This window comes from Calcarisporiella thermophila (genome assembly GCF_041956535.1).
Source record: "Calcarisporiella thermophila strain CBS 279.70 unplaced genomic scaffold VTP21scaffold_11, whole genome shotgun sequence".
Taxonomy (NCBI): domain Eukaryota; kingdom Fungi; phylum Calcarisporiellomycota; class Calcarisporiellomycetes; order Calcarisporiellales; family Calcarisporiellaceae; genus Calcarisporiella; species Calcarisporiella thermophila.
Window position 1 is genome coordinate 848,309 of NW_027192201.1, and position 19,112 is coordinate 867,420.

The 19,112-nt window shown below is 42.7% G+C and overlaps 9 protein-coding genes across 9 annotated transcripts; 4 read left to right on the forward strand and 5 right to left on the reverse strand.

Annotated features, from left to right (window-relative positions):
- Positions 1 to 331: 331 nt before the first annotated feature.
- Positions 332 to 1,471, reverse strand: VTP21DRAFT_1480 (uncharacterized protein; the record flags this gene model as incomplete). The annotated part of the gene is made up of 4 exons (XM_069391572.1): positions 332 to 338; positions 410 to 594; positions 673 to 1,308; positions 1,370 to 1,471. The coding sequence occupies 4 exons, from the start codon at positions 1,469 to 1,471 to the stop codon at positions 332 to 334; spliced, it is 930 nt and encodes a 309-aa protein (XP_069251601.1).
- Positions 1,472 to 1,791: 320 nt separating this feature from the next.
- Positions 1,792 to 4,106, reverse strand: VTP21DRAFT_1481 (uncharacterized protein; the record flags this gene model as incomplete). The annotated part of the gene is made up of 7 exons (XM_069391573.1): positions 1,792 to 2,068; positions 2,135 to 2,345; positions 2,419 to 2,910; positions 2,990 to 3,197; positions 3,261 to 3,387; positions 3,474 to 3,518; positions 3,580 to 4,106. The coding sequence occupies 7 exons, from the start codon at positions 4,104 to 4,106 to the stop codon at positions 1,792 to 1,794; spliced, it is 1,887 nt and encodes a 628-aa protein (XP_069251602.1).
- Positions 4,107 to 4,317: 211 nt separating this feature from the next.
- On the forward strand, positions 4,318 to 4,795 carry VTP21DRAFT_1482 (uncharacterized protein; the record flags this gene model as incomplete). The annotated part of the gene is made up of 3 exons (XM_069391574.1): positions 4,318 to 4,320; positions 4,402 to 4,580; positions 4,654 to 4,795. The coding sequence occupies 3 exons, from the start codon at positions 4,318 to 4,320 to the stop codon at positions 4,793 to 4,795; spliced, it is 324 nt and encodes a 107-aa protein (XP_069251603.1).
- Positions 4,796 to 4,934: 139 nt separating this feature from the next.
- Positions 4,935 to 5,787, reverse strand: VTP21DRAFT_1483 (mitochondrial 37S ribosomal protein uS15m; the record flags this gene model as incomplete). Its single annotated transcript, XM_069391575.1, has 3 exons — positions 4,935 to 5,146; positions 5,218 to 5,664; positions 5,730 to 5,787. The coding sequence occupies 3 exons, from the start codon at positions 5,785 to 5,787 to the stop codon at positions 4,935 to 4,937; spliced, it is 717 nt and encodes a 238-aa protein (XP_069251604.1).
- A 264-nt stretch (positions 5,788 to 6,051) lies between these two features.
- On the reverse strand, positions 6,052 to 7,194 carry VTP21DRAFT_1484 (uncharacterized protein; the record flags this gene model as incomplete). Its single annotated transcript, XM_069391576.1, has 1 exon — positions 6,052 to 7,194. The coding sequence occupies one exon, from the start codon at positions 7,192 to 7,194 to the stop codon at positions 6,052 to 6,054; it is 1,143 nt and encodes a 380-aa protein (XP_069251605.1).
- A 418-nt stretch (positions 7,195 to 7,612) lies between these two features.
- VTP21DRAFT_1485 (uncharacterized protein) lies at positions 7,613 to 7,944 on the reverse strand (the record flags this gene model as incomplete). Its single annotated transcript, XM_069391577.1, has 2 exons — positions 7,613 to 7,762; positions 7,813 to 7,944. 2 exons carry the CDS (start codon positions 7,942 to 7,944, stop codon positions 7,613 to 7,615), a joined length of 282 nt encoding a protein of 93 aa, XP_069251606.1.
- Positions 7,945 to 8,236: 292 nt separating this feature from the next.
- Positions 8,237 to 11,023, forward strand: VTP21DRAFT_1486 (uncharacterized protein; the record flags this gene model as incomplete). Its single annotated transcript, XM_069391578.1, has 5 exons — positions 8,237 to 8,631; positions 8,704 to 8,931; positions 9,006 to 9,282; positions 9,354 to 9,896; positions 9,962 to 11,023. 5 exons carry the CDS (start codon positions 8,237 to 8,239, stop codon positions 11,021 to 11,023), a joined length of 2,505 nt encoding a protein of 834 aa, XP_069251607.1.
- Positions 11,024 to 11,299: 276 nt separating this feature from the next.
- VTP21DRAFT_1487 (uncharacterized protein) lies at positions 11,300 to 13,219 on the forward strand (the record flags this gene model as incomplete). The annotated part of the gene is made up of 7 exons (XM_069391579.1): positions 11,300 to 11,335; positions 11,400 to 11,444; positions 11,509 to 11,588; positions 11,669 to 12,016; positions 12,097 to 12,370; positions 12,450 to 12,539; positions 12,623 to 13,219. The coding sequence occupies 7 exons, from the start codon at positions 11,300 to 11,302 to the stop codon at positions 13,217 to 13,219; spliced, it is 1,470 nt and encodes a 489-aa protein (XP_069251608.1).
- Positions 13,220 to 13,513: 294 nt separating this feature from the next.
- On the forward strand, positions 13,514 to 15,492 carry VTP21DRAFT_1488 (uncharacterized protein; the record flags this gene model as incomplete). The annotated part of the gene is made up of 8 exons (XM_069391580.1): positions 13,514 to 13,590; positions 13,660 to 14,047; positions 14,116 to 14,338; positions 14,411 to 14,534; positions 14,602 to 14,787; positions 14,856 to 15,010; positions 15,069 to 15,179; positions 15,257 to 15,492. 8 exons carry the CDS (start codon positions 13,514 to 13,516, stop codon positions 15,490 to 15,492), a joined length of 1,500 nt encoding a protein of 499 aa, XP_069251609.1.
- Between the last annotated feature and the right edge of the window lie 3,620 nt (positions 15,493 to 19,112).

Here is a 19,112-nt window from a genome sequence, read left to right on the forward strand (position 1 = left end):
TTCTCTTTCCTATTTCTCGCCTACTCTGTGTAATGATAACTCCTTATCTATGCTTTTCCCGATTTCCGTCTGGAATAAGTGTTTGTCTTTTTAATAGCAATATTATATATTTTTAACCGACACAACAAAAAAAAAAAACAAAAGAACTAAAAATTGCCATCATGAGGAAGAGAAAGAGAAAAAAAAAAGCAGTATAAAAAGTTTTATATCAATGGTGAAAAAAAAAAAGATTTTTAATAGGCAAAATAAATCATTCATTATAGCGCCCCCTTTTATGCATTGTCCGAACTCCTGAAAAATAAATCCTCATTGACGCCCGGTTATCGACTGATTAAAGGCTATATAAGGAGGAGAGAGAAGGGTATTTATAAGCAAAATGCGCATGTGGGTCTATAAATATTCTATTTACAAATAGTCCGGCGTCCGTCGGGACACATGCGGTTCTCCGCGCCGCGGAGCGGGATCATACTGAAGGAAAGTGTATTTCATATGCTCGTCTAGTTCCATGATTGCAGCCTGGTTACCACATCGATAGCAATAGTTGGGTGCAGAGAAGATGGTGACAACGTTGCGATCTTGACTCCAATTATAGCCCTGAATGAATAGCAATGCATTAAGGACGGGAGATTTCAGGAAATCTAGCCGGGCGAAGGGCCCAGCGGATTAATTTACCTCCATCACGAGTTGATGGGCCCGGGCAATCAGCGTCAGCCCGTTGTTATGATTAAATGCTTCCGAAATATCCTGTCCAAAAGTATATCCAGCGCCACGCGGCGAAATCCCCCACCCACATCGATCGTCGGGATCGGACCATAGTAGGTCACACATGGGGCCTTCATGAGGCACCTCCTGAATCCGATCGAGAGCGCGGATTTGGTCGAGCGTGTCGATGGATGGGGAGAGACCTCCATGCAAGCAGAATATTTGGTTCTCTATCAAAGCGGTAAGGGGAAGGTAATCAAACAAGTCTGTGAAGTATTTCCACACATTGGCGTTTCCGTATTTGCGAAGACATTCGTCGTAAAACCCATACACCTGAGTAATCTGGCGGGATTCGTGGTTTCCACGAAGAATCGTAATGCGATCGGGGTAGCGCACTTTCAGCGCCACCAAGAGAGTCACCGTTTCAACCGAGTAATAGCCACGATCTACGTAGTCACCCATGAAGAGATAGTTGGTATCTGGGGTATTGCCCCCGATGCGGAAAAGCTCCATCAGATCATGGAATTGCCCATGGATATCACCGCATACTGTTACGGGGCAGCGAACAGGCTGTACATTCGATTCCTCCATCAGAATCTCTCGGGCCTGAGGTTTGAATACAGCTTAGATTAGCTCATCATGCTGCCCCATCACCATAATCAATTACCTTATCGCACAATCGCTTCACATCTGCTTCAGCCAACTGTTTGCAGTCCATAAGATGCGTAATCCATGCGTCAACATCTCCAAGATCGCCCCGGTTAGCCATTATTAAAATCTTGAATTATGATAAATTGAAGATGCTCAATTCTGTAATTTGTATAAAATATTTTTCGTTCAGTGTTTTAATTAAAATCGAACAAAGGCAAAAAGGAACAGATGGAACTTTTCACGAGTTGGGTTGCCAGGCGCGAAAATAAAAAAATAAGACAAAAATGATAGAGAGATGGTTGACGTCAGCAAAGTGTTTAAGATGGAAGATCCAATTTCCCCGCAAGATGAGGATTTATTCGGAACAATTTTTACATGTCCAGCACTGTTGATTATACAAGCAAAAGTATCAAATTATAGCTACAAACAAGGAGGGTGTCACGCCATTAATCGAGGCACAACCACAGTATAGGGCTTAGTGTCGCGATAGCCTTTGTCTCTGTCTCTCTCGATGCATATGTTGACGATGAATGCACCGTCGTCTCCTTGATTAAAGGTGGCGTAGTTTCGACGGTTGTAGAGTTTCGTTTTTTTATGCCGTACTTCGTCGACGTCGAGCTCAAACAGATCAACTGAGTCCTCAACGGTAAAATCGTTAAGAGTATAGGTCTTAGCACGCATATGGAGGACTTGAATTAATCCGTCTGGTGGAGGGCTAAATACAAGGAAGTATGGCTCAGCTCTTCATTCATATGGAGCGAATTTAGTTAGACATAGTTACATGTTCACTATCGCGGAGGAGATTATCTGGTACATAGTGTTCGGGTCTTGCTGTTCCTCGACGGTTGCCTTGCTGTGTAGTTTTCCGACCGATGCACAGTGAACATCCCCACTAATGAAGGTGACCCGAACATTCTTTTCACGTGCATAGAGCTGCAGCTTCTCAATAAATCCTTTACGCTCTTCCTTATGGGGACCGGCGGTCCAGTGATCTAAATCATATTATATCATTGGTATAGATATATATCAATAGCTCTATAATGGATGGATAAAGAAGATGATTACCTGAGAGATCATCTAAAAGCTCTGGATCTGCATTCAGTTTATTCACTACGCTCTCAAACACACCAGTTCGTTGTCCCGTAAGTATGCTTAGATTCTTCAGCGCCTTTGCACTCTCCATCATATTTTCTGCAAAATTCAATCGCGGATACACAATAGGTACACCAATAAGGACGAATAAATGTTGTGTGTCTGGCGGTGTCTCTTCATAGAGCTTGATAAAGGTTGCGTCGTACGTACTGGGTGAGCAAACAGATATTTTTGTCCGCTCCGCACGGGCGTCCAAGCCAAGCAATAGTACTTGAGGACCGAGGCTGGTGAGAAGGTGGTGCCCGCGTCCCGTGCTATAAAATCCATGCTGTGGTGCCAGATCTTCCGTTGTATGATGTTGAAAGAGCAGATAGAAACGCTCTGCTACCTTCCCAATTCTTTGCATTATCTCAGACATTTGCAAACTTTCAGGATAGGATCCAAACCCATCGATAATATCATGATCTAAAAATAAAAGAATCCAAATTGGAGGGTAGTCCTCTCAAAAGAGTTATTTTTTACGCGTTGTGCCGAAAATAATTACCATCCCACATGTTAACTGAGGGAATTTGAGCGAGAGCATGAGCATATAAACCCTGAGCGAAATGGCGACAATAATGCCGGAAGTAATAGGCTTGCATTCCACGGTACAGCCGTTCAGACATAGCCGTATTACGCCGAACCTTTCGGTCACCCTTTTCAAGCCATTCTTCAATCATGACCGGTTCCTTGAGGATGGAGTCGCAGTAAATCTAGTGTAAAGGATTGGTCAGAAGGTCGTTTAAAATTTAGCGTAGCGTATAAAAGGCATATACCTGGTCGCCCCCTCCCACCATCAAATGATAAGGCTGCTCAGAGTGTTTTTTAAAAAAGTCATTCCATAGTGGGTCATGTCCACCCCAAAGCGATTGGTCTTGAACACTTTGGGAATAGCCATTGCAGCTAATAACAATAGAATAAGAACATAAGCACACCAGTTATAATGTGAATATTTGCGCCAGCCTAAAAAAAAAATTAAAAAAAATCACCTGAAGAACATCCACCTGTATTTCTGATTGATTCCAGGAAGAAACCTAAAAAAGGGTAGATATTAATTAAACATGACCGAAAAACTGATTGATGGATAATGGTTACCAAGTGTTCTTTGGCCCCCCACATATGCTATAACCGACACACTGGTCATCTTGGTCAAGTGGTATTTCTAACCCGAATCTCCAAAACACGTGTCCCTCGTAGTTATCGATGGCTTCGCCAGTCACGCGTCCTTTCTCTTGTTCCCTCCCACCCTCAAACCACCATTCTAGCACGGGCACGTCCGACTCTTCTGTTTTCTCAACCATAAGCACTGAGCCGCGCCATACATTATTGAGGACATTTTCATAGCGAAGAAGAGGGCCACATATCCATGAGCGTCCATTAATAACGTTGGGCTCTGGAAGAGGAGTCACTAGCCCGTACTCGTCACCTTGAACTCGCTCCAAAGGTTTTTCTTCTGTTGCATCGGGGAGATTCTGAGCTAATATTTCTTTGCCACTGGGGCCTTCGGTGCTGGAAGAAAGGAGAGCGGGAGAAATGGAATCATCCTGGGAGGCGTCTTCATTTTTATCCGACTTCTTCACCTTTTGCTCTACTTTATCTTTAATTTTCTTGAAAACATTCATTTTCGAGGGTAGTTAAAATAAGGGCTGTTCGCTAAAGAGAAAGCAGCTCTCATGGCGTATTTGTTTCAAATAATATAAGGTGCGATCGAAAAACTCAGAAGATCTCCCAAGCCACACACAAGTCACAAATCAATAATCTTTCTCGGCACTCCGTTTACTTCATTGTTTTTCAAGAATCGATCCACACCATTTAATTAATACTAATCTCGTCATGGTACATACTGATCTTTATTGATGTCATAGGCAGTGCTGTCTCAATTATGTTTGCTAACCCGATCCCTTTGGTATATTACAGGCAACACCCTTTATAATTGGTGTTGGTGTCGCAGCAGCAGCGACCGCTGGACGCTATGCAGTCATCGCATTCAAAGAGTTCCAAAAGAGGCCGGTTACACCACGCTTGCAGAATTATTACAAAGGTGGATTTGATCCTAAGATGAACAAACGAGAAGCAGCACTCATCCTTGGCTTACGGTAGGATTACTAGATCTGATGTCCATGGAAGGATAACAAAACACATTGATTAACTGGTTTGATGGCTGTCTAGTGAATCCCAATTAAACAAGGATCGCTTGAAGGAAGCTCACCGCCGCATTATGCTCCTTAACCACCCAGATCGTGGTGGCTCCCCTTATCTTGCTAGCAAGATCAACGAGGCAAAAGACTTTTTAGAAGGAAAAGTAAAATAATATTGTACTTGTCTAAATATATTGTTTAAATAGAATTCTTTTATGTTGAGCTACAATCCAAATGCTTGTTTTTTGACAATATGTCCATGATCAAAATCATACAATCTATATCCGATAAATGCTTTTATTTTATTAACCATTAAACAACAATTTCCCCTTCTACTGCACGCTGGTCGAGTCCTAGCTCACGGAGACATGTGAAGTATCGCTCGAGACTTTGACGTTTTAGATATCTCAATAACTTGGCACGCTGGTGTACCATGCTACGAAGTGCACGATAGTTGTGTTTATCTTTACGGTGTTGCTGTAAGTGTTCATGAAGGTTCAGAATTCTGACGGTGAGTACAGCGGCTGATGTTTCAGAAAATGAATTAATAAAACCATGGAGAAAGATGGGCAGAGTATAGTCCTAATATAATCACCTTGAACCTCTGGACTGCCGGTGTCCCCTTCTTTCAGCTGGAACCATTCAATTGCCTTTTGAATCCTGTACAAATTTTCGGCCTTCGCATTGGCAGTCTCTAATGAAACAATCCTCCTCACCATTTCTGCCTTTTCCTTCTCTCGCCGTAGTGCTTCTTCTGGCGATGCTATGGTCACTTTTGTGCTGGAGATAGCCTGTGGCGCCATTTCGATCACTAATTTTTCCTCTTCGGGGGTAATGAAATGCTGTAGTTTGCCAGCAGTAGGTGTGGAGAGCGAACGGATGAAAGCGGTCTCTTTGGAAATGATAGGCGATGGCTTCGAGGCCTCCCATGCGGCTTTACGGGCAGCACGCTTGGCCAAGTTAGCTTGCTTGAGACGTTTGGCGCGACGACTCGCGTGTGCGATCGGAGTGGTGTGGAATGAGCGTATCCATTGGGAGGGTGCTAAAGAGAGTCGATCGTCGGATTAGTAAAAGCAGAAAGGTCCTGGAGGATCAAGTGGATCTTACCTGAAGATCCAGCTGGTACCAGTAACCGCCGGCAGTGTCCTAACAGCTGTGTGAACATAATTTATTATCTATGAATGATTTGGTTTTTTTCCCCCTCTGCTCCGAACCCTAAACGATCTCTACTTGTTTACAGAGCAGTGGAGCAGTCTGGTGAGGCGCAGGCGATTTTCTTATTGATGTGAATAAAAATTTACAATAATAAAACACGATTGGGCTAAGCAAGCAAACAAGGGAGGGCAAGTGTCGCACAATAGATGGTGTATAAGTAGAAAATTACAATAAGAATATAGTTATTTTTTCTTTTCGATACAACGAGAAAACATTAAGTGTCTGAAAATGTGTGGGAGGGATACACGGGGATGCCAACTGAAGCCATCGAAGCTGACGCAGACGACGATGACGCAGAAGTGGAGGTGGTTGGGGTTTCCATGCTGGTTGTTGCCCATCGGTTATCGCCTGCCACCTGGTATTGATATGCCCCACTGAGAAATGAGAACGAATCGCCATTCCATTCTTTGCCGCCCCCACCTCCGGTCAGATCTTTTGAGGGCGAGCCGAACGCAAACTGCATGCTTGCAGTGGTGTGCTGACGTGGGTAGCTGGTGAAGGCGGAGGTGGGGCGGGAGTAGCCGCGGTTTGGTATATCCTGCGAGGCGGACGGGGTGGTGTACCCCTGGGTGCGATAGTAAAAGTCTAGAGCGCGCTGATCGAACTCGTTTCGCCCGTTCGCGTCGTACTTATTTTCGGCGGAAAACTCGGAGGAATACATCGAAGGGTGTGTGAGTACGGGCGTCGAGGAGGATTGCTGGGGGATGGGGTGGGTGCCGAGGGGTTGATCATGGTAGGAAGAATAGAGGCTTCCCGCGGAGGTGGGCGACGAAGGATCGCTTAAGGGGGGAACTCGAAAGTTTTGCTTCAGCAAGAGTTCGGGCGATATCTCCAGACTCGCAAGCTCGGGCACAGAAGAAGGCGTGCGTAACCGACCGCTGATGACGTCCTCGATGGTGTAATAGGACACCAGGTGTTGGCATACGCCGTGCACCACGATTGAGATAGTCTTCTTGATAAGCCCGTTCTTTTTGAAATGGTATGAGTTTGTGAGCGAGCCAACGAGCTGCCTCTCCCTCTCGGCGCACGTCTCCTCCATAAGGGACACGGCGGGGGGCCGCTGGGCCAGCGAGAGCAGCTCGCGCTTCCCCTGGCCATTTCTCTTATCCAGCTCGCGATAGAGCAGAAAATTGCCAAGGATACGAGAGGGGCTCCACACAAGCCCGTCCGTCCAGCGCTTTATCCCGGATTCACGCTCATCAAAAACAAACACCGTTCCCGATCGGATTAGCCGCCGCTCTTTTTCGTGCAATCGCCTACAGACGCGGGGAAGCAATCCTCTTCGACATGCCTCGAAAATAAGAAGAGTATCTTGTGTTGTTTCAACAAAGCCATGGTATGTTTCAGTCACGCTCATTGTTTTAGAATAATATAGCTACGCAATGGGCTATTGCATTACACGGTCGTGTTGGAAAGCGTAACGCGTAACTCTTTATGTAAATAGAGGATATATATATATATAAATATATAAATATAAAGGTAGAGATATAGATATATGTATAGATATATATATATATATATGTGTGTGTGTGTGTGTGTGTTTGCGTGAGGGTAGGCCTTGAGGAAGAAATGAAATGAAGGAATCAGAAGAAAATGAAACAAAAGGCCGATGATCCGTTGGCGGAACTATATAACAGGGGGGAGTCACGGAAAAAAGGGGAAGGGTTGGGAGAGGAGGGGAGCTCTGGCAACAGGAAGCAGCGGTTTTTAGAGTTCGGAGACCCCGAAAAGATGGCCGCAGTTGAGGGAGGACTGATCCACTCTACAGGATTACGCTACAAAGCAGCTTTTTCTCTCGCGCTGTTCGTTGTGTTCACGTGGATTTTTGCTTTAGAGTTCTTCTTCTTCTTCTTCTTCTCACATCCATTGAAGCGGCGACCATCCGCTTCGCCCCTACCAGCTTTCTCACGATCTTCTTTGCCTTCCTATTATATCGCGATTAGGCTCTGTCGGATCCATAGACTTCGATACTAACCTCACGAATGTCAAACGCGGAAGAAGGGGAGGAAGACCCTGCGTGGGCTCGCAACCAGCCCCAGGGCTGCGCTCTGGGAAAAAGCAGCACGAAGAGCAACCCCAATGGTTGGGAAGAAGATGGCCGTTCCATCGATAAGATGTAATTAATATATTACTGCTTAGTCGTTTATTTTATTTTATAATATCCAAATCATATTTTCATTAATTTGGGAATTTGCCTTCTTGTATTCCCTATCCTTAGTTTAATCATGGGAAGAATTTTGGAACCAGTTTTTTGGATCCTAGGTTAGGTTATAACGGGTTAGGTTACTTTATACGCCGCCCCCTTTCCGTGGCTTAGCATTCAACACAACATTTTTGTTTCTTTCATCCCTTGAAGAGCTCAAGTGTGGACCATTCCCCAGCTCCTTTAGATTCAGATCATGACAAAACGCGCAAGATCCCGATCGAGATCGCCTTCATCTAAACGTAAGTGTAGCATCTCAGGCGAATCTCCTAAAGAGAATCACATACGCAATTCAGGACCCAAGCGACTTTTTAGCGCTAGCTCAGGCAAAAACCTGGCTTCAGCAATAGACTTTGATGATGAGCATAAAAGTGAGTCTACTTCTAATAAAATGGTGGAAGACGAGGATGAAGTTGATCCTCTTGATGCTTTCATGGTGGGAGTAAACGCTGAAGTGGCCGAATTAAACAAACAGGATGCCCAGCGGTTAGAGCTTTTACATGGAAAAGGAAGGAGTGGGCGGGCAAATGGACGGGTAAACGAGGACGAGGAAAATGAGGAAGAGACTTCGGATCCAGAAGACATCTTAGCGTAAGTCTAGTGCTAATTCATGTTTGCTACGTTCATCCTAACCACTCTTTTTTGTTTTTTCTTTATATTCAGATTGGCATCAAAAAAGGTCAAGAAAAAAGATCTCGCTATTGTTGATCATTCACAAATCAAATACGAACCGTTTCGTAAGGATTTCTATATTGAACATCCTGAACTGCAAGAGATGACTCCAGATCAGGTCGACCTTTTGCGTATTGAACTAGATGGAATTAAAATCCGTGGGGTTGACTGTCCAAAACCAATCAAAAAATGGACCCATGCTGGAATGCCCGCTGGATGGTAAATAGTCATTTCCTTTTTTTTCGCTGAAGCTCTCATATTCACGATTTCTAATGCTTGTTTTTTTTTTTCAGTCTTGAGGTGATCAGAAAACTTAACTTCGTAAAACCAACCCCTATCCAAGCTCAGGCAATTCCTGCTATCATGAACGGTCGTGATGTGATTGGCGTCGCAAAGACAGGCTCGGGGAAAACTATCGCGTTCTTATTACCCATGTTTCGTCATATAATGGACCAGCGCTTTCTTGAACCAGGAGAGGGTCCGATCGCAGTTATCATGACGCCAACGCGCGAACTAGCTGTGCAAATTCATAAAGAGTGCAAGCTGTTCCTAAAGATCCTTGGTCTGAGGGTAAGCTAATCATGACGCATTCATGCAAAACTTTCGTGAACCCATACTAATACGATTTTCCCATATAATAGGCTGTCTGTGCTTATGGTGGCTCTCCTATTAAAGATCAAATTGCCGAACTCAAGCGTGGAGCGGAAATTGTAGTCTGTACCCCTGGGCGAATGATCGACCTCCTTTGCGCTAACTCTGGGCGTGTAACCAATTTACGTCGATGCACTTATCTAGTATTGGATGAGGCCGACCGCATGTTTGATATGGGTTTCGAACCGCAAGTGATGCGAATTGTTAATAATGTACGCCCCGACCGACAAACCGTTTTATTCTCAGCTACTTTTCCAAGACAAATGGAGGCGCTTGCACGAAAGATTCTCCGCCGCCCACTTGAAATCACAGTAGGCGGCCGCAGCGTGGTATCGGACGACGTTCAACAGGTGGTGGAGGTGATCGAGGATGACAAAAAATTCTTGCGTTTATTGGAGATTTTGGGCGAGACTTATCATAAGCATCCTGATGAGTTGACCCTTATCTTTGTGGATCGTCAAGAGGCAGCAGATAACTTACTAGGAGATTTGATGCGGAGAGGATATTTTTGCATGTCCATACACGGAGGAAAGGTAAATAGTATTATTGCGTTTTTTAATACACTTTGATTAACTGGGGTTTTTTTTTTCTCCATTAGGATCAAGCTGATCGTGATAGCACAATTCGTGACTTCAAGAATAGCATTTTCAACATTCTAATAGCTACTTCAGTTGCAGCGCGTGGCCTCGATGTCAAAAAGCTTGGCCTCGTGATAAACTATGAATGCCCCAATCATATGGAAGACTATGTGCATCGTTGCGGTCGCACTGGTCGTGCGGGTAACAAGGGTATAGCATACACATTTATCACTCCAGAGCAAGATCGCTATGCGATGGATATCTTGAAAGCGCTGCGAATGAGTAAACAGCCAATACCTGAGGAGCTACAGAATCTAGTCAATGGGTTCCAAGAGAAAATCAAGGCTGGGTCGGCACGGGCAGCAGGATCAGGCTTCGGTGGAAAAGGGCTGGAAAAACTGGAGAAAGAGCGTGATACTCTCAAGAAACTGCAGCGTAGGACTCATGGAGGCGACGTGTCCGACCAAGAGAGTGACGAGGAAACAGGCGAGCTCGAAGGAGATGAAGTGGTGCCATTCGAAGCGAAACTAGTCAAGAAGACCGAGCCTGTTTTGCCTGCGGTGAAAGTAGATACTAAGGATCCTTCTGCTCGTCAGGCGCTCAAGGCTGCACAGGAGGCTGCGGCACGCATCAGTGCCCTTGTAGCCGATAAGAGCAAGCAAGGCCAAGCGAAAGATATCCTTTCTGAAATCAATTCCCGCTTCGCTGCGGGAGCCACGCAGGCCGCTGGAAAATTGGGCGAGAAGGCCGAGGGCGAAGGAAAATCGTTCTGCTACGAGGTTGAAATCAACGACTACCCACAGAAGGCGCGCTGGCGTATTAACAATAAAGAAACAATATCCCAAATCACAGAGGACACAGGGGCGGCCATCACAACTCGTGGGACTTATTTCCCCCCTGGAAAGCAACCTGGACCGGGAGAGCGAAAGCTATATTTGGTTATTGAAGGTGATACTGAGATGATGGTGGAGCTAGCCAAGAATGAAGTTAGACGAATCTTGACCGAAGCGACCATTGCTGCGATGGAGCAGGAGGCACGGCAAGGTGCCGGATCCGCAGTTGGACGCTATTCTGTTGTGTAAAGTCGAAAAAAGAAAAATGCAGATTCTTCCTGTAACCTATCTTTTCTACCTCTTCTTCTTCTAATCTTATTTGCTTTTTACCTTGGAAGTATATAAATAAATCCTCCATTTTTGTCGAGACATTCAATTTTAATATTGCGTGGAATCTAGTAGAAATGGTCTGATTAAATTCTAGGGACGGCTTTGCTGCGTCACTTTTTTCCCGATTTCTGCCGCTCGTTTTGTTTTCGACCGCTTTTAGAGCAAGGGGTTCGAGACCAAAAAAAACTGACTCTAATGTTGAACGCTTTTAAGTTTGCCTCGCGCGTTCCGGTGAGAATTTTTTAGGGGAAATAATTCTGTGGTGATAAATACCCTTACGAGAGTCTCTTTCTAGGTTGGACAACAGACGCGACTATTCAGTGTTTCTGCCTCTATCATGGTTAATATCCATTTCCCATATTTTTGCATCTCTGGCGTTCAATTAACCTTTGCTTCATCCATAGCAAAAATTCAGAGTTGAACGTGATACTTTCGGTGAGCTGCAAGTCCCTGCCGACAAGTACTGGGGCGCGCAGACTCAACGGTAAGCATGATGAATTGAATTGAGGATTTTCTGGGAGCGCAAATGCGGAGATAATCTGACATTTTTCTTATTTAATTAAGATCTCTTCAAAACTTCAAGATTGGTGGGGAGCGTGAGCGTATGCCCGAGCCACTTATCAAAGCCTTTGGAGTGGTGAAAAAGGCCGCCGCAACTGCTAATATGACCTATGGACTTGACTCCAAAATTGGTCAGGCGATTATTCAAGCCGCTGACGAAGTTGCCTCGGGGAAGTTGATTGACCACTTCCCACTGGTGGTCTGGCAGACTGGCTCTGGTACCCAGACAAACATGAATGCCAATGAAGTGATTGCAAATAGGGCCATTGAAATCCTGGGCGGTGAGCTTGGTAGCAAGAAACCAGTGCATCCGAATGACCATGTGAATATGAGCCAGTCTTCGAATGATACGTGCGTAAAACTTATCCCAAATCTTTTGATAATGAATACAAATGTTCAATGACGTGTAATTGAATTCGCCATATATCTAGTTTCCCGACCGCGATGCACGTTGCCGCCGTGGTTGAAATTAATCACCACCTTATCCCGGCGATCAGGCAACTGCGCGATGCTCTTCATAAAAAGGCTGAGGAGTTTTCCCACATCATCAAGATTGGTCGCACTCATTTGCAAGATGCCACCCCGCTGACTCTAGGGCATGAGTTTTCCGGATACGTACAGCAACTTACCTATAGTATCGAGCGCATTGAGAACACTCTGCCAAGATTGTCCAATCTGGCCCAGGGTGGCACGGCTGTTGGCACGGTAGGGCGATACTATCCTGATGGAAATTAGGATGAATGGCTTTGAATGAATTTAATTTATCGTTATCTTGGAAATGTAGGGCATCAATACCCGCATTGGATTTGCGGAAAAAGTTGCCGAGGAGATCTCAAAGATCACCGGGCTTAAGTTCCAAACCGCTCCCAACAAAGTAAGCATTTCTTTCCCATAAATCCATACAGATCGAACTCGTGATATCCAGATGCACATCATTAATTTTAATTATACATCTAGTTCGAAGCGCTTGCTGCTCACGATGCCATCGTTGAGGCAAGCGGTGCTCTCAATACAGTTGCAGTTTCTTTGATGAAGATTGCTAATGATATCCGCCTGCTCGGATCCGGCCCCCGCTGTGGTCTCGGCGAACTCAGCCTTCCTGAAAACGAGCCAGGAAGTAGTATCATGCCTGGCAAAGTTAACCCCACCCAATGCGAGGCAATGACCATGGTTTGCGCACAAGTAATGGGTAATCACACTGCGGTCAGCGTTGCTGGCTCGAACGGGCACTTTGAACTCAATGTGTTTAAGCCTGTCCTTATCAAGAACTTGTTGCAATCGGTTCGCCTGCTCGGTGATGCTTGCACCTCCTTCACCGAAAACTGCGTGGTAGGCATCAAAGCTAACGAAAAGAGAATCGAATCTCTCTTGCATGAATCCTTGATGCTTGTCACCGCATTGAACCCTCACATCGGATATGATGCCGCGTCCGCCATTGCGAAGAAAGCTCACAAGGAGGGAACCACGCTTAAAGAAGCGGCCATTGCCTTGGGCGTGAAGGCTGAAAATTTCGACAAATGGGTGCAACCCAAGGACATGATCCAGCCCAAGTAAAATAAGCTTGATAGAGACCATGTAATTATTCAATAAAACTCATTCAATAGCCACAAAACGTCATATTATTTGAGATAAATTGTTCACAAGGGCCAGCCAAACAACCAGGAATCCATCTGATATGTTATTTTCGTTTATTGAGTAATCGCTCCTTATTTTTGGATGTATTGCAATTGAAATTTTCAACATTTGCGTTAGGCCCCCATGGTGGCAAAACAATATGTGGCTTAGTTATGCATTTTATTCATAGCTTATTGTAAACTGGATTTATTACATAAACTGACTCGAGCGAAAATGTCGGCATTCCTTGAAGAGGCAGAATATGACGCGATCGTATTGGGAACTGGGCTCGTGGAGTCCATAATTGCCGGGTAGAGATTAGATTAGGATAGGATGATGAAGTTTGTTTTAATTCATTTTGGTCTCTGAATCAAATTTAGTGCACTTGCTTATCAAGGAAAACGCGTGCTTCATCTGGATCAGAATGCACATTATGGAGGCAATTGGAGCTCTGTTACGATCGAAGAATTGATGCAGCTTATTACCATGCTAAAATCTGGACCAGAGCCCGCCGAATTGTCCTCCTCTCTAAATGTCGATTTTCAACGATCACAGTGCGATTATTTTTTAGATGTAGAGTGTGAAGGTGACTTGGAGGTGCTGAAAGATGAATCGCGAAAATACGCGTTAGATCTGTGCCCAAAACTCGTGCAATGTACGGGAGAAATGGTGGAGGCCCTGATTCGCTCTGGTGTTGGCAAGTACTTGGAGTTTAAAGCGCTCGAGAGTATATCTATACTTGATTCTGAGAAGAAAACTTTCTTCAAGGTAATAACTAAAATTGCTTCTGCGCATCTGTCGGCTGAGGTGACAAACGGGTGCCTTCAAATTTTTAGGTTCCATCTTCAAAAAACGATGTGTTCACCAACACCGACCTCAGTCTGGTCGACAAACGGAGACTCATGAAGTTTCTTAAGGCCGCCCTTGAGGAGTCACTCGAACTTGAAGGTTATGAAGACCAGCCTATGAACAAATTCATCGAGAATAAATTTGCACTGCAAGAAACAATGAAAAATACCATCCTCTATGCCATAGCAAGGAGCAATAACAGAGATGAATGTGAGCTACACCTATATTCTTTAATTGTTCCCGTTTTGTTTTACGATCTTGATATTGATGTTATTCATTTAGTGAAAACTAGCGAAGGCATTAAAAGGACCACCCAGTACATGAAATCAGTGGGACGATTTGGCAATTGTGCTTATATATGCCCGCTCTATGGGGGCAGCAGTGAAATTGTGCAAGGCTTTTGTCGGTAATTGATGACACTTCCCTTAATAAATACCTTTGATACCATAGCTCCATCATATATGATTGAATAGGTTATGTGCGGTGCATGGAGGAACTTATATCCTTAATCATCCGATACGCAAGCTGTTCATTGACCCCGATACAGAGGAGTATCGCGTTGGCGTTGTTGGAGATAATGAGCAAGTGCTCAAAGCAAAACACTTGATTACTTCAATGGATTTTCTACCCTCGGAGTGGAAATCAACACCTGGCAAAAAGTTAGAGTCGCTCTTTTATCTATTTGAGCAGCCATGTTCTAACTATTAAGAACCCTTAACCTTGATAGCGAATTTGTTTCGCGGGCCATTGTCATTACCGATAAATCATCTGATGAAACTGAGGTGTCCGAATTTGTTTTCCCACCCGGTACGGTAGATAATCAGCACACTGTTGTTGCTCTACGTCTCGCGTCTGGTGTCCAAGTGTGCCCGAAAGATAAATGTATTACTTTCAAAATGAACCTGAGGCTGAGACGTGGATATTAACTCGTGTATACTAGGCTTATACTACTTCTTTGCGAAATCCTCCGGGGGAAAGGCTAAGGATGAGCTTCTGCCCGCGATAAATGCATTAATCAATCCCTCCTCGACTACTGATGAATCTCCACAAGGTGTTTAAATAACAAACTTGGACTTTACTTCTCTATGGAGAGACTCACTTCTATTCATAAACTGCTCATTTAAATAGACATACCTCGAATTCACTTCTCATTTTATTTCCGTCAATGCATTCGTAGTCCAGCTGCTTCTCTTCCACAAGATATTTTGGTCTGCCCTGATCCTGATCCGAGTCTCGATCTAGAACAAGCAACACAGCTAGCAAGGGATTTATTCTGTCATATTACTGGTATGACCGAGGAAGAATTTTTGCCCGCTATTCAGAAGGAAGAAGATGAGGAAGATGTTCCAACAGAGGAATTATAGTTGAATCGATGTAAATATAATTATATTTATCCAATTTATCTACAAATATTGTGCTACAATTCCTATAAATTATTCCCCTCAAGTAAAATTTGATGTACGTTGAATTATATGTTAAACATGAAATGAAATGAGGAGTTTCTGTTAAAACTTATTACTGCATAATAGTGAAAGAATATCGCTGGAGATTCGATAGGGGATATTGCAAATTAATAGAACGAAATTTGTACCTATTCAATTATTTTCAGGATAATATATCCATAATTTAGAAGTAGTATGAGTTTATTTTCTTGGATAAACAGCACTATCTGCGTTTTCCGTAAAAATTATAGGCTGCTCCGAAATACAAGACAAATCTGTGGTGCTTTCACAGCTTCATAATTTGAATGGCCAAGGTGCATAATTAGATCGGCTACTGTAGGTCGATAGCTTATGTATTCGGTGTATCTTTTGCAAGCTTTTGCAATAAACCAGGCTTAGCGTATTTTTTTTATTAGACGTTGATTTAAACAAAAAATACTTCGAACAGAACAACGAGGGTAGCCTGTTTATTCGCAGCTACTTTTACACATAAGTGCGCATCCGGTTGGGCAAAAGGCGGGCCTACCACGACATCCTTTCACACATGTTTTGTAGCAACGATTGAAGCCTCCCGGGCAGGAATTAGAAGGGGCTGGAATATCGCGCTCAAAATACATTTTTTCATCACCAGCGATTTCTTGAACACTCAAATTCGTCTGCTTCAACTGGGATTGTTCTTGAGCGGATACAGCAAAAGTAAGAACCATTAGCGCGAGGATGGAGAGACTTTTCATATTGGTCAGGATTCAAAAACAATTTATATTTGAAAAGAGATATCTAATAAACAACCTTACAGATGGACTCTCTTTTATATTGTATAGCGAGTGCTCAATTTCTCGATATAATGGTACGACGATGGATTCTATTTGGATTTGATTTCAATATCATTTCTAGAGTGGTGTTGAATATACGATCAGAGCATTAAGCCCACGACGGTTGCCGACCGATTTCTGTGCACGTTCCTTTGCTCCTTGGCCATGGCATACCGACTTTTAGTAAAACTCAGCGTAATGAAGCTAAATCAGACTTGCCTTTAGGTTAATAGATACTATCCAGCGAAACTGTAGTCGGCAACAACCGATATTTCCAGTTCCGATATGAATATGATCGACAATGGGGCATTGAGTTCCACGGTGATTCCTCCTAAGCATTCTTGATACTAACACGAGGAAACATTGATTTCTACGGAACTGCCTTATTGCTGTTTGGTTTTATATAATAACCTGCTTGAAATCTAAGAGCCAAACCGGTGCATGCACACCGAAAATTTCGTGTACAATAGTGTAGAACGAAAAACCAGGAAAAGTATTCACTCTCTGAGTTAATGTTGGTATTACAGGTTCGATTAAAATTTAAAGTATTGGTGGGATAATTTGGTTACTATGCTCCTGCGGTATTTGCTGCTGTTAATATGAGTATATATCAGGTGATTAGATAAGTAATTGGAGATTCAGTCTCTCTATAAGAGTGGATCTTTACTATACTATATATATGCTAAGTTTTCAGTACTACTTGCATTTATACTAATAATTTCCTTTATTATTAGTGGAAATTTGTCGGAGAAAAAGACTGACTAAACAAGATATGAAGCGCGAACTCTCATACTGATATTCGAGGGAGTGGTGAGCTAAATTTGAACGTATTAGATTGTTTGACTCTTATTGTAGAGGGAGGTAAAATGCAGAACAACGAACAATATGCTTGTCCTGCTAAACAAAATAACCAGGCACATCGTATGTTATTCAATTTAAATTTGTGCATTTGTCCCGAAACGCTGATGGATTGCCGTTCGTTTTTTGATAGCATTAGTGCACTCTCCAATACGCTAAATCGGAGAGGAGCTCTATAGAGAAATTTCAAGCTTGGATTGCAATTGTCAACATATAGTTTATACGGAGGTTTAGCTAAAGAAATCAATAGATAGATATTCTATCAGTTGTATCAAATAACTCAATATGTTAATATTGCTTGGCAAATTTGATAAGGCTAAGAGTTATATCAAGATTATCATCAACTAAAATTATTATTAATATTGGATCTTTATGAAAGAGCGCCCAAATTCATTCAAAACAAAAAAAAAAAGCGACTCAGCTAATGAAGGTGTATTGAACAATAAAATGGTTAAAGGGTTATGTAAGAGAATGTAAAGAAAGGATAGAGCGATATAACAATGAAAATATACTATCTTTTTTCTAATATCGGTGTTACTCTAAGAGGTGCTTTTGTCACGCTACCCTATCTGAATCATCTAATTAGACTAGATCCCACTACTTCCATGCTTTCATTGGTTCAACACCTATTGCCTTCTTTAAGTCGAATAAAGTGTGAATTGTAAAAGCCTCGAATGATCATGATCTTCTGAACATGCGAAATATCTATAGAATGATGGTTTTAGATGCATTCATATTAGAAGAGCGTGATTATCAACAATGGCTAACTTGAATGCTCCCTGATAAACTAAACAAATTACCATAAAATAAAAGATAAAAACTAAAAAGTTATATTTTTTTGCTGATAAAAAGAGAATAAGATGGTGGAAGTGTGAAGAAAAATTCGTAGTTTCCTGACTTGATCAAAATAGAGCCTGAATCTCGGTAAATCGTAAGGTTAACATATAAACTCGTTATTACCGAATGATATAGTGCTTGATATTTATTTCTCTCCCCCTAGAATTCAAGGATTTCAGATACGGCATCATACGAATATGAAAGCTCAAGGCAATAATAAAAGCTGCCAACTTTCCCAAAATGAAATAGAATCTTAGAAAACTAGCTCCAAGATTTGTAAGAATGAATTAAATATTATTAGAAATATATTCGAGTTAATTCTTTAAGCTCTCTGTGACAAGGGATATACGTCGATCCGGATTTTTCATAAAAAAGTGTGGTGATATACAAATAACAACCAAACACATTCTTATTCAAATCAGATTGTCCCCCCTTAATAATCAAAAGCTAAGCAATTTGGTATAATTACGAATACAAACTCCCATTCACAAACCACTTTCAACTGAACTATAATATGAACCTATACAGTGCAGCATGACCAAGCAAGAGTTATATCAGCCCTAATGTTTTTTTTTCCCATATTAAACAAAAAAAAAGATAGAGGTGTTATATTTCCCAGCTTACTTATCCACCGAGAACTTTAATTAGTACAACTTTGAACAGAACGCCAATTGTAGTCGTACCAGCTTTTCTATAGGCAAAAATATCTTGAAAGACAAACTAATTAAAAGATAAGGTGAGAAAACTTGCCAAGATGATAAGAATAGGGCTTAATTATGCAACATACAGTTGGGTAGCGTGGCGTCAATGAAGGCTATTGAGAAATAGAAGGAGTCCCAAAAAAACAAGATGCTGCAGGATCACTCTAACATAAATAGAATTTTACTTGGAAGTTTTCCTATGTTTTCAGCCACTAGAAAGTTTTTTTTTGTGAACTTCGGAGCGGTCCACAAGAGTCTTTAAACTTGTTAACGGACTCTCAACCTTACCTGGATAAAATAACAAAGCCGATTCCTATGTTATTACCAAAGCTCT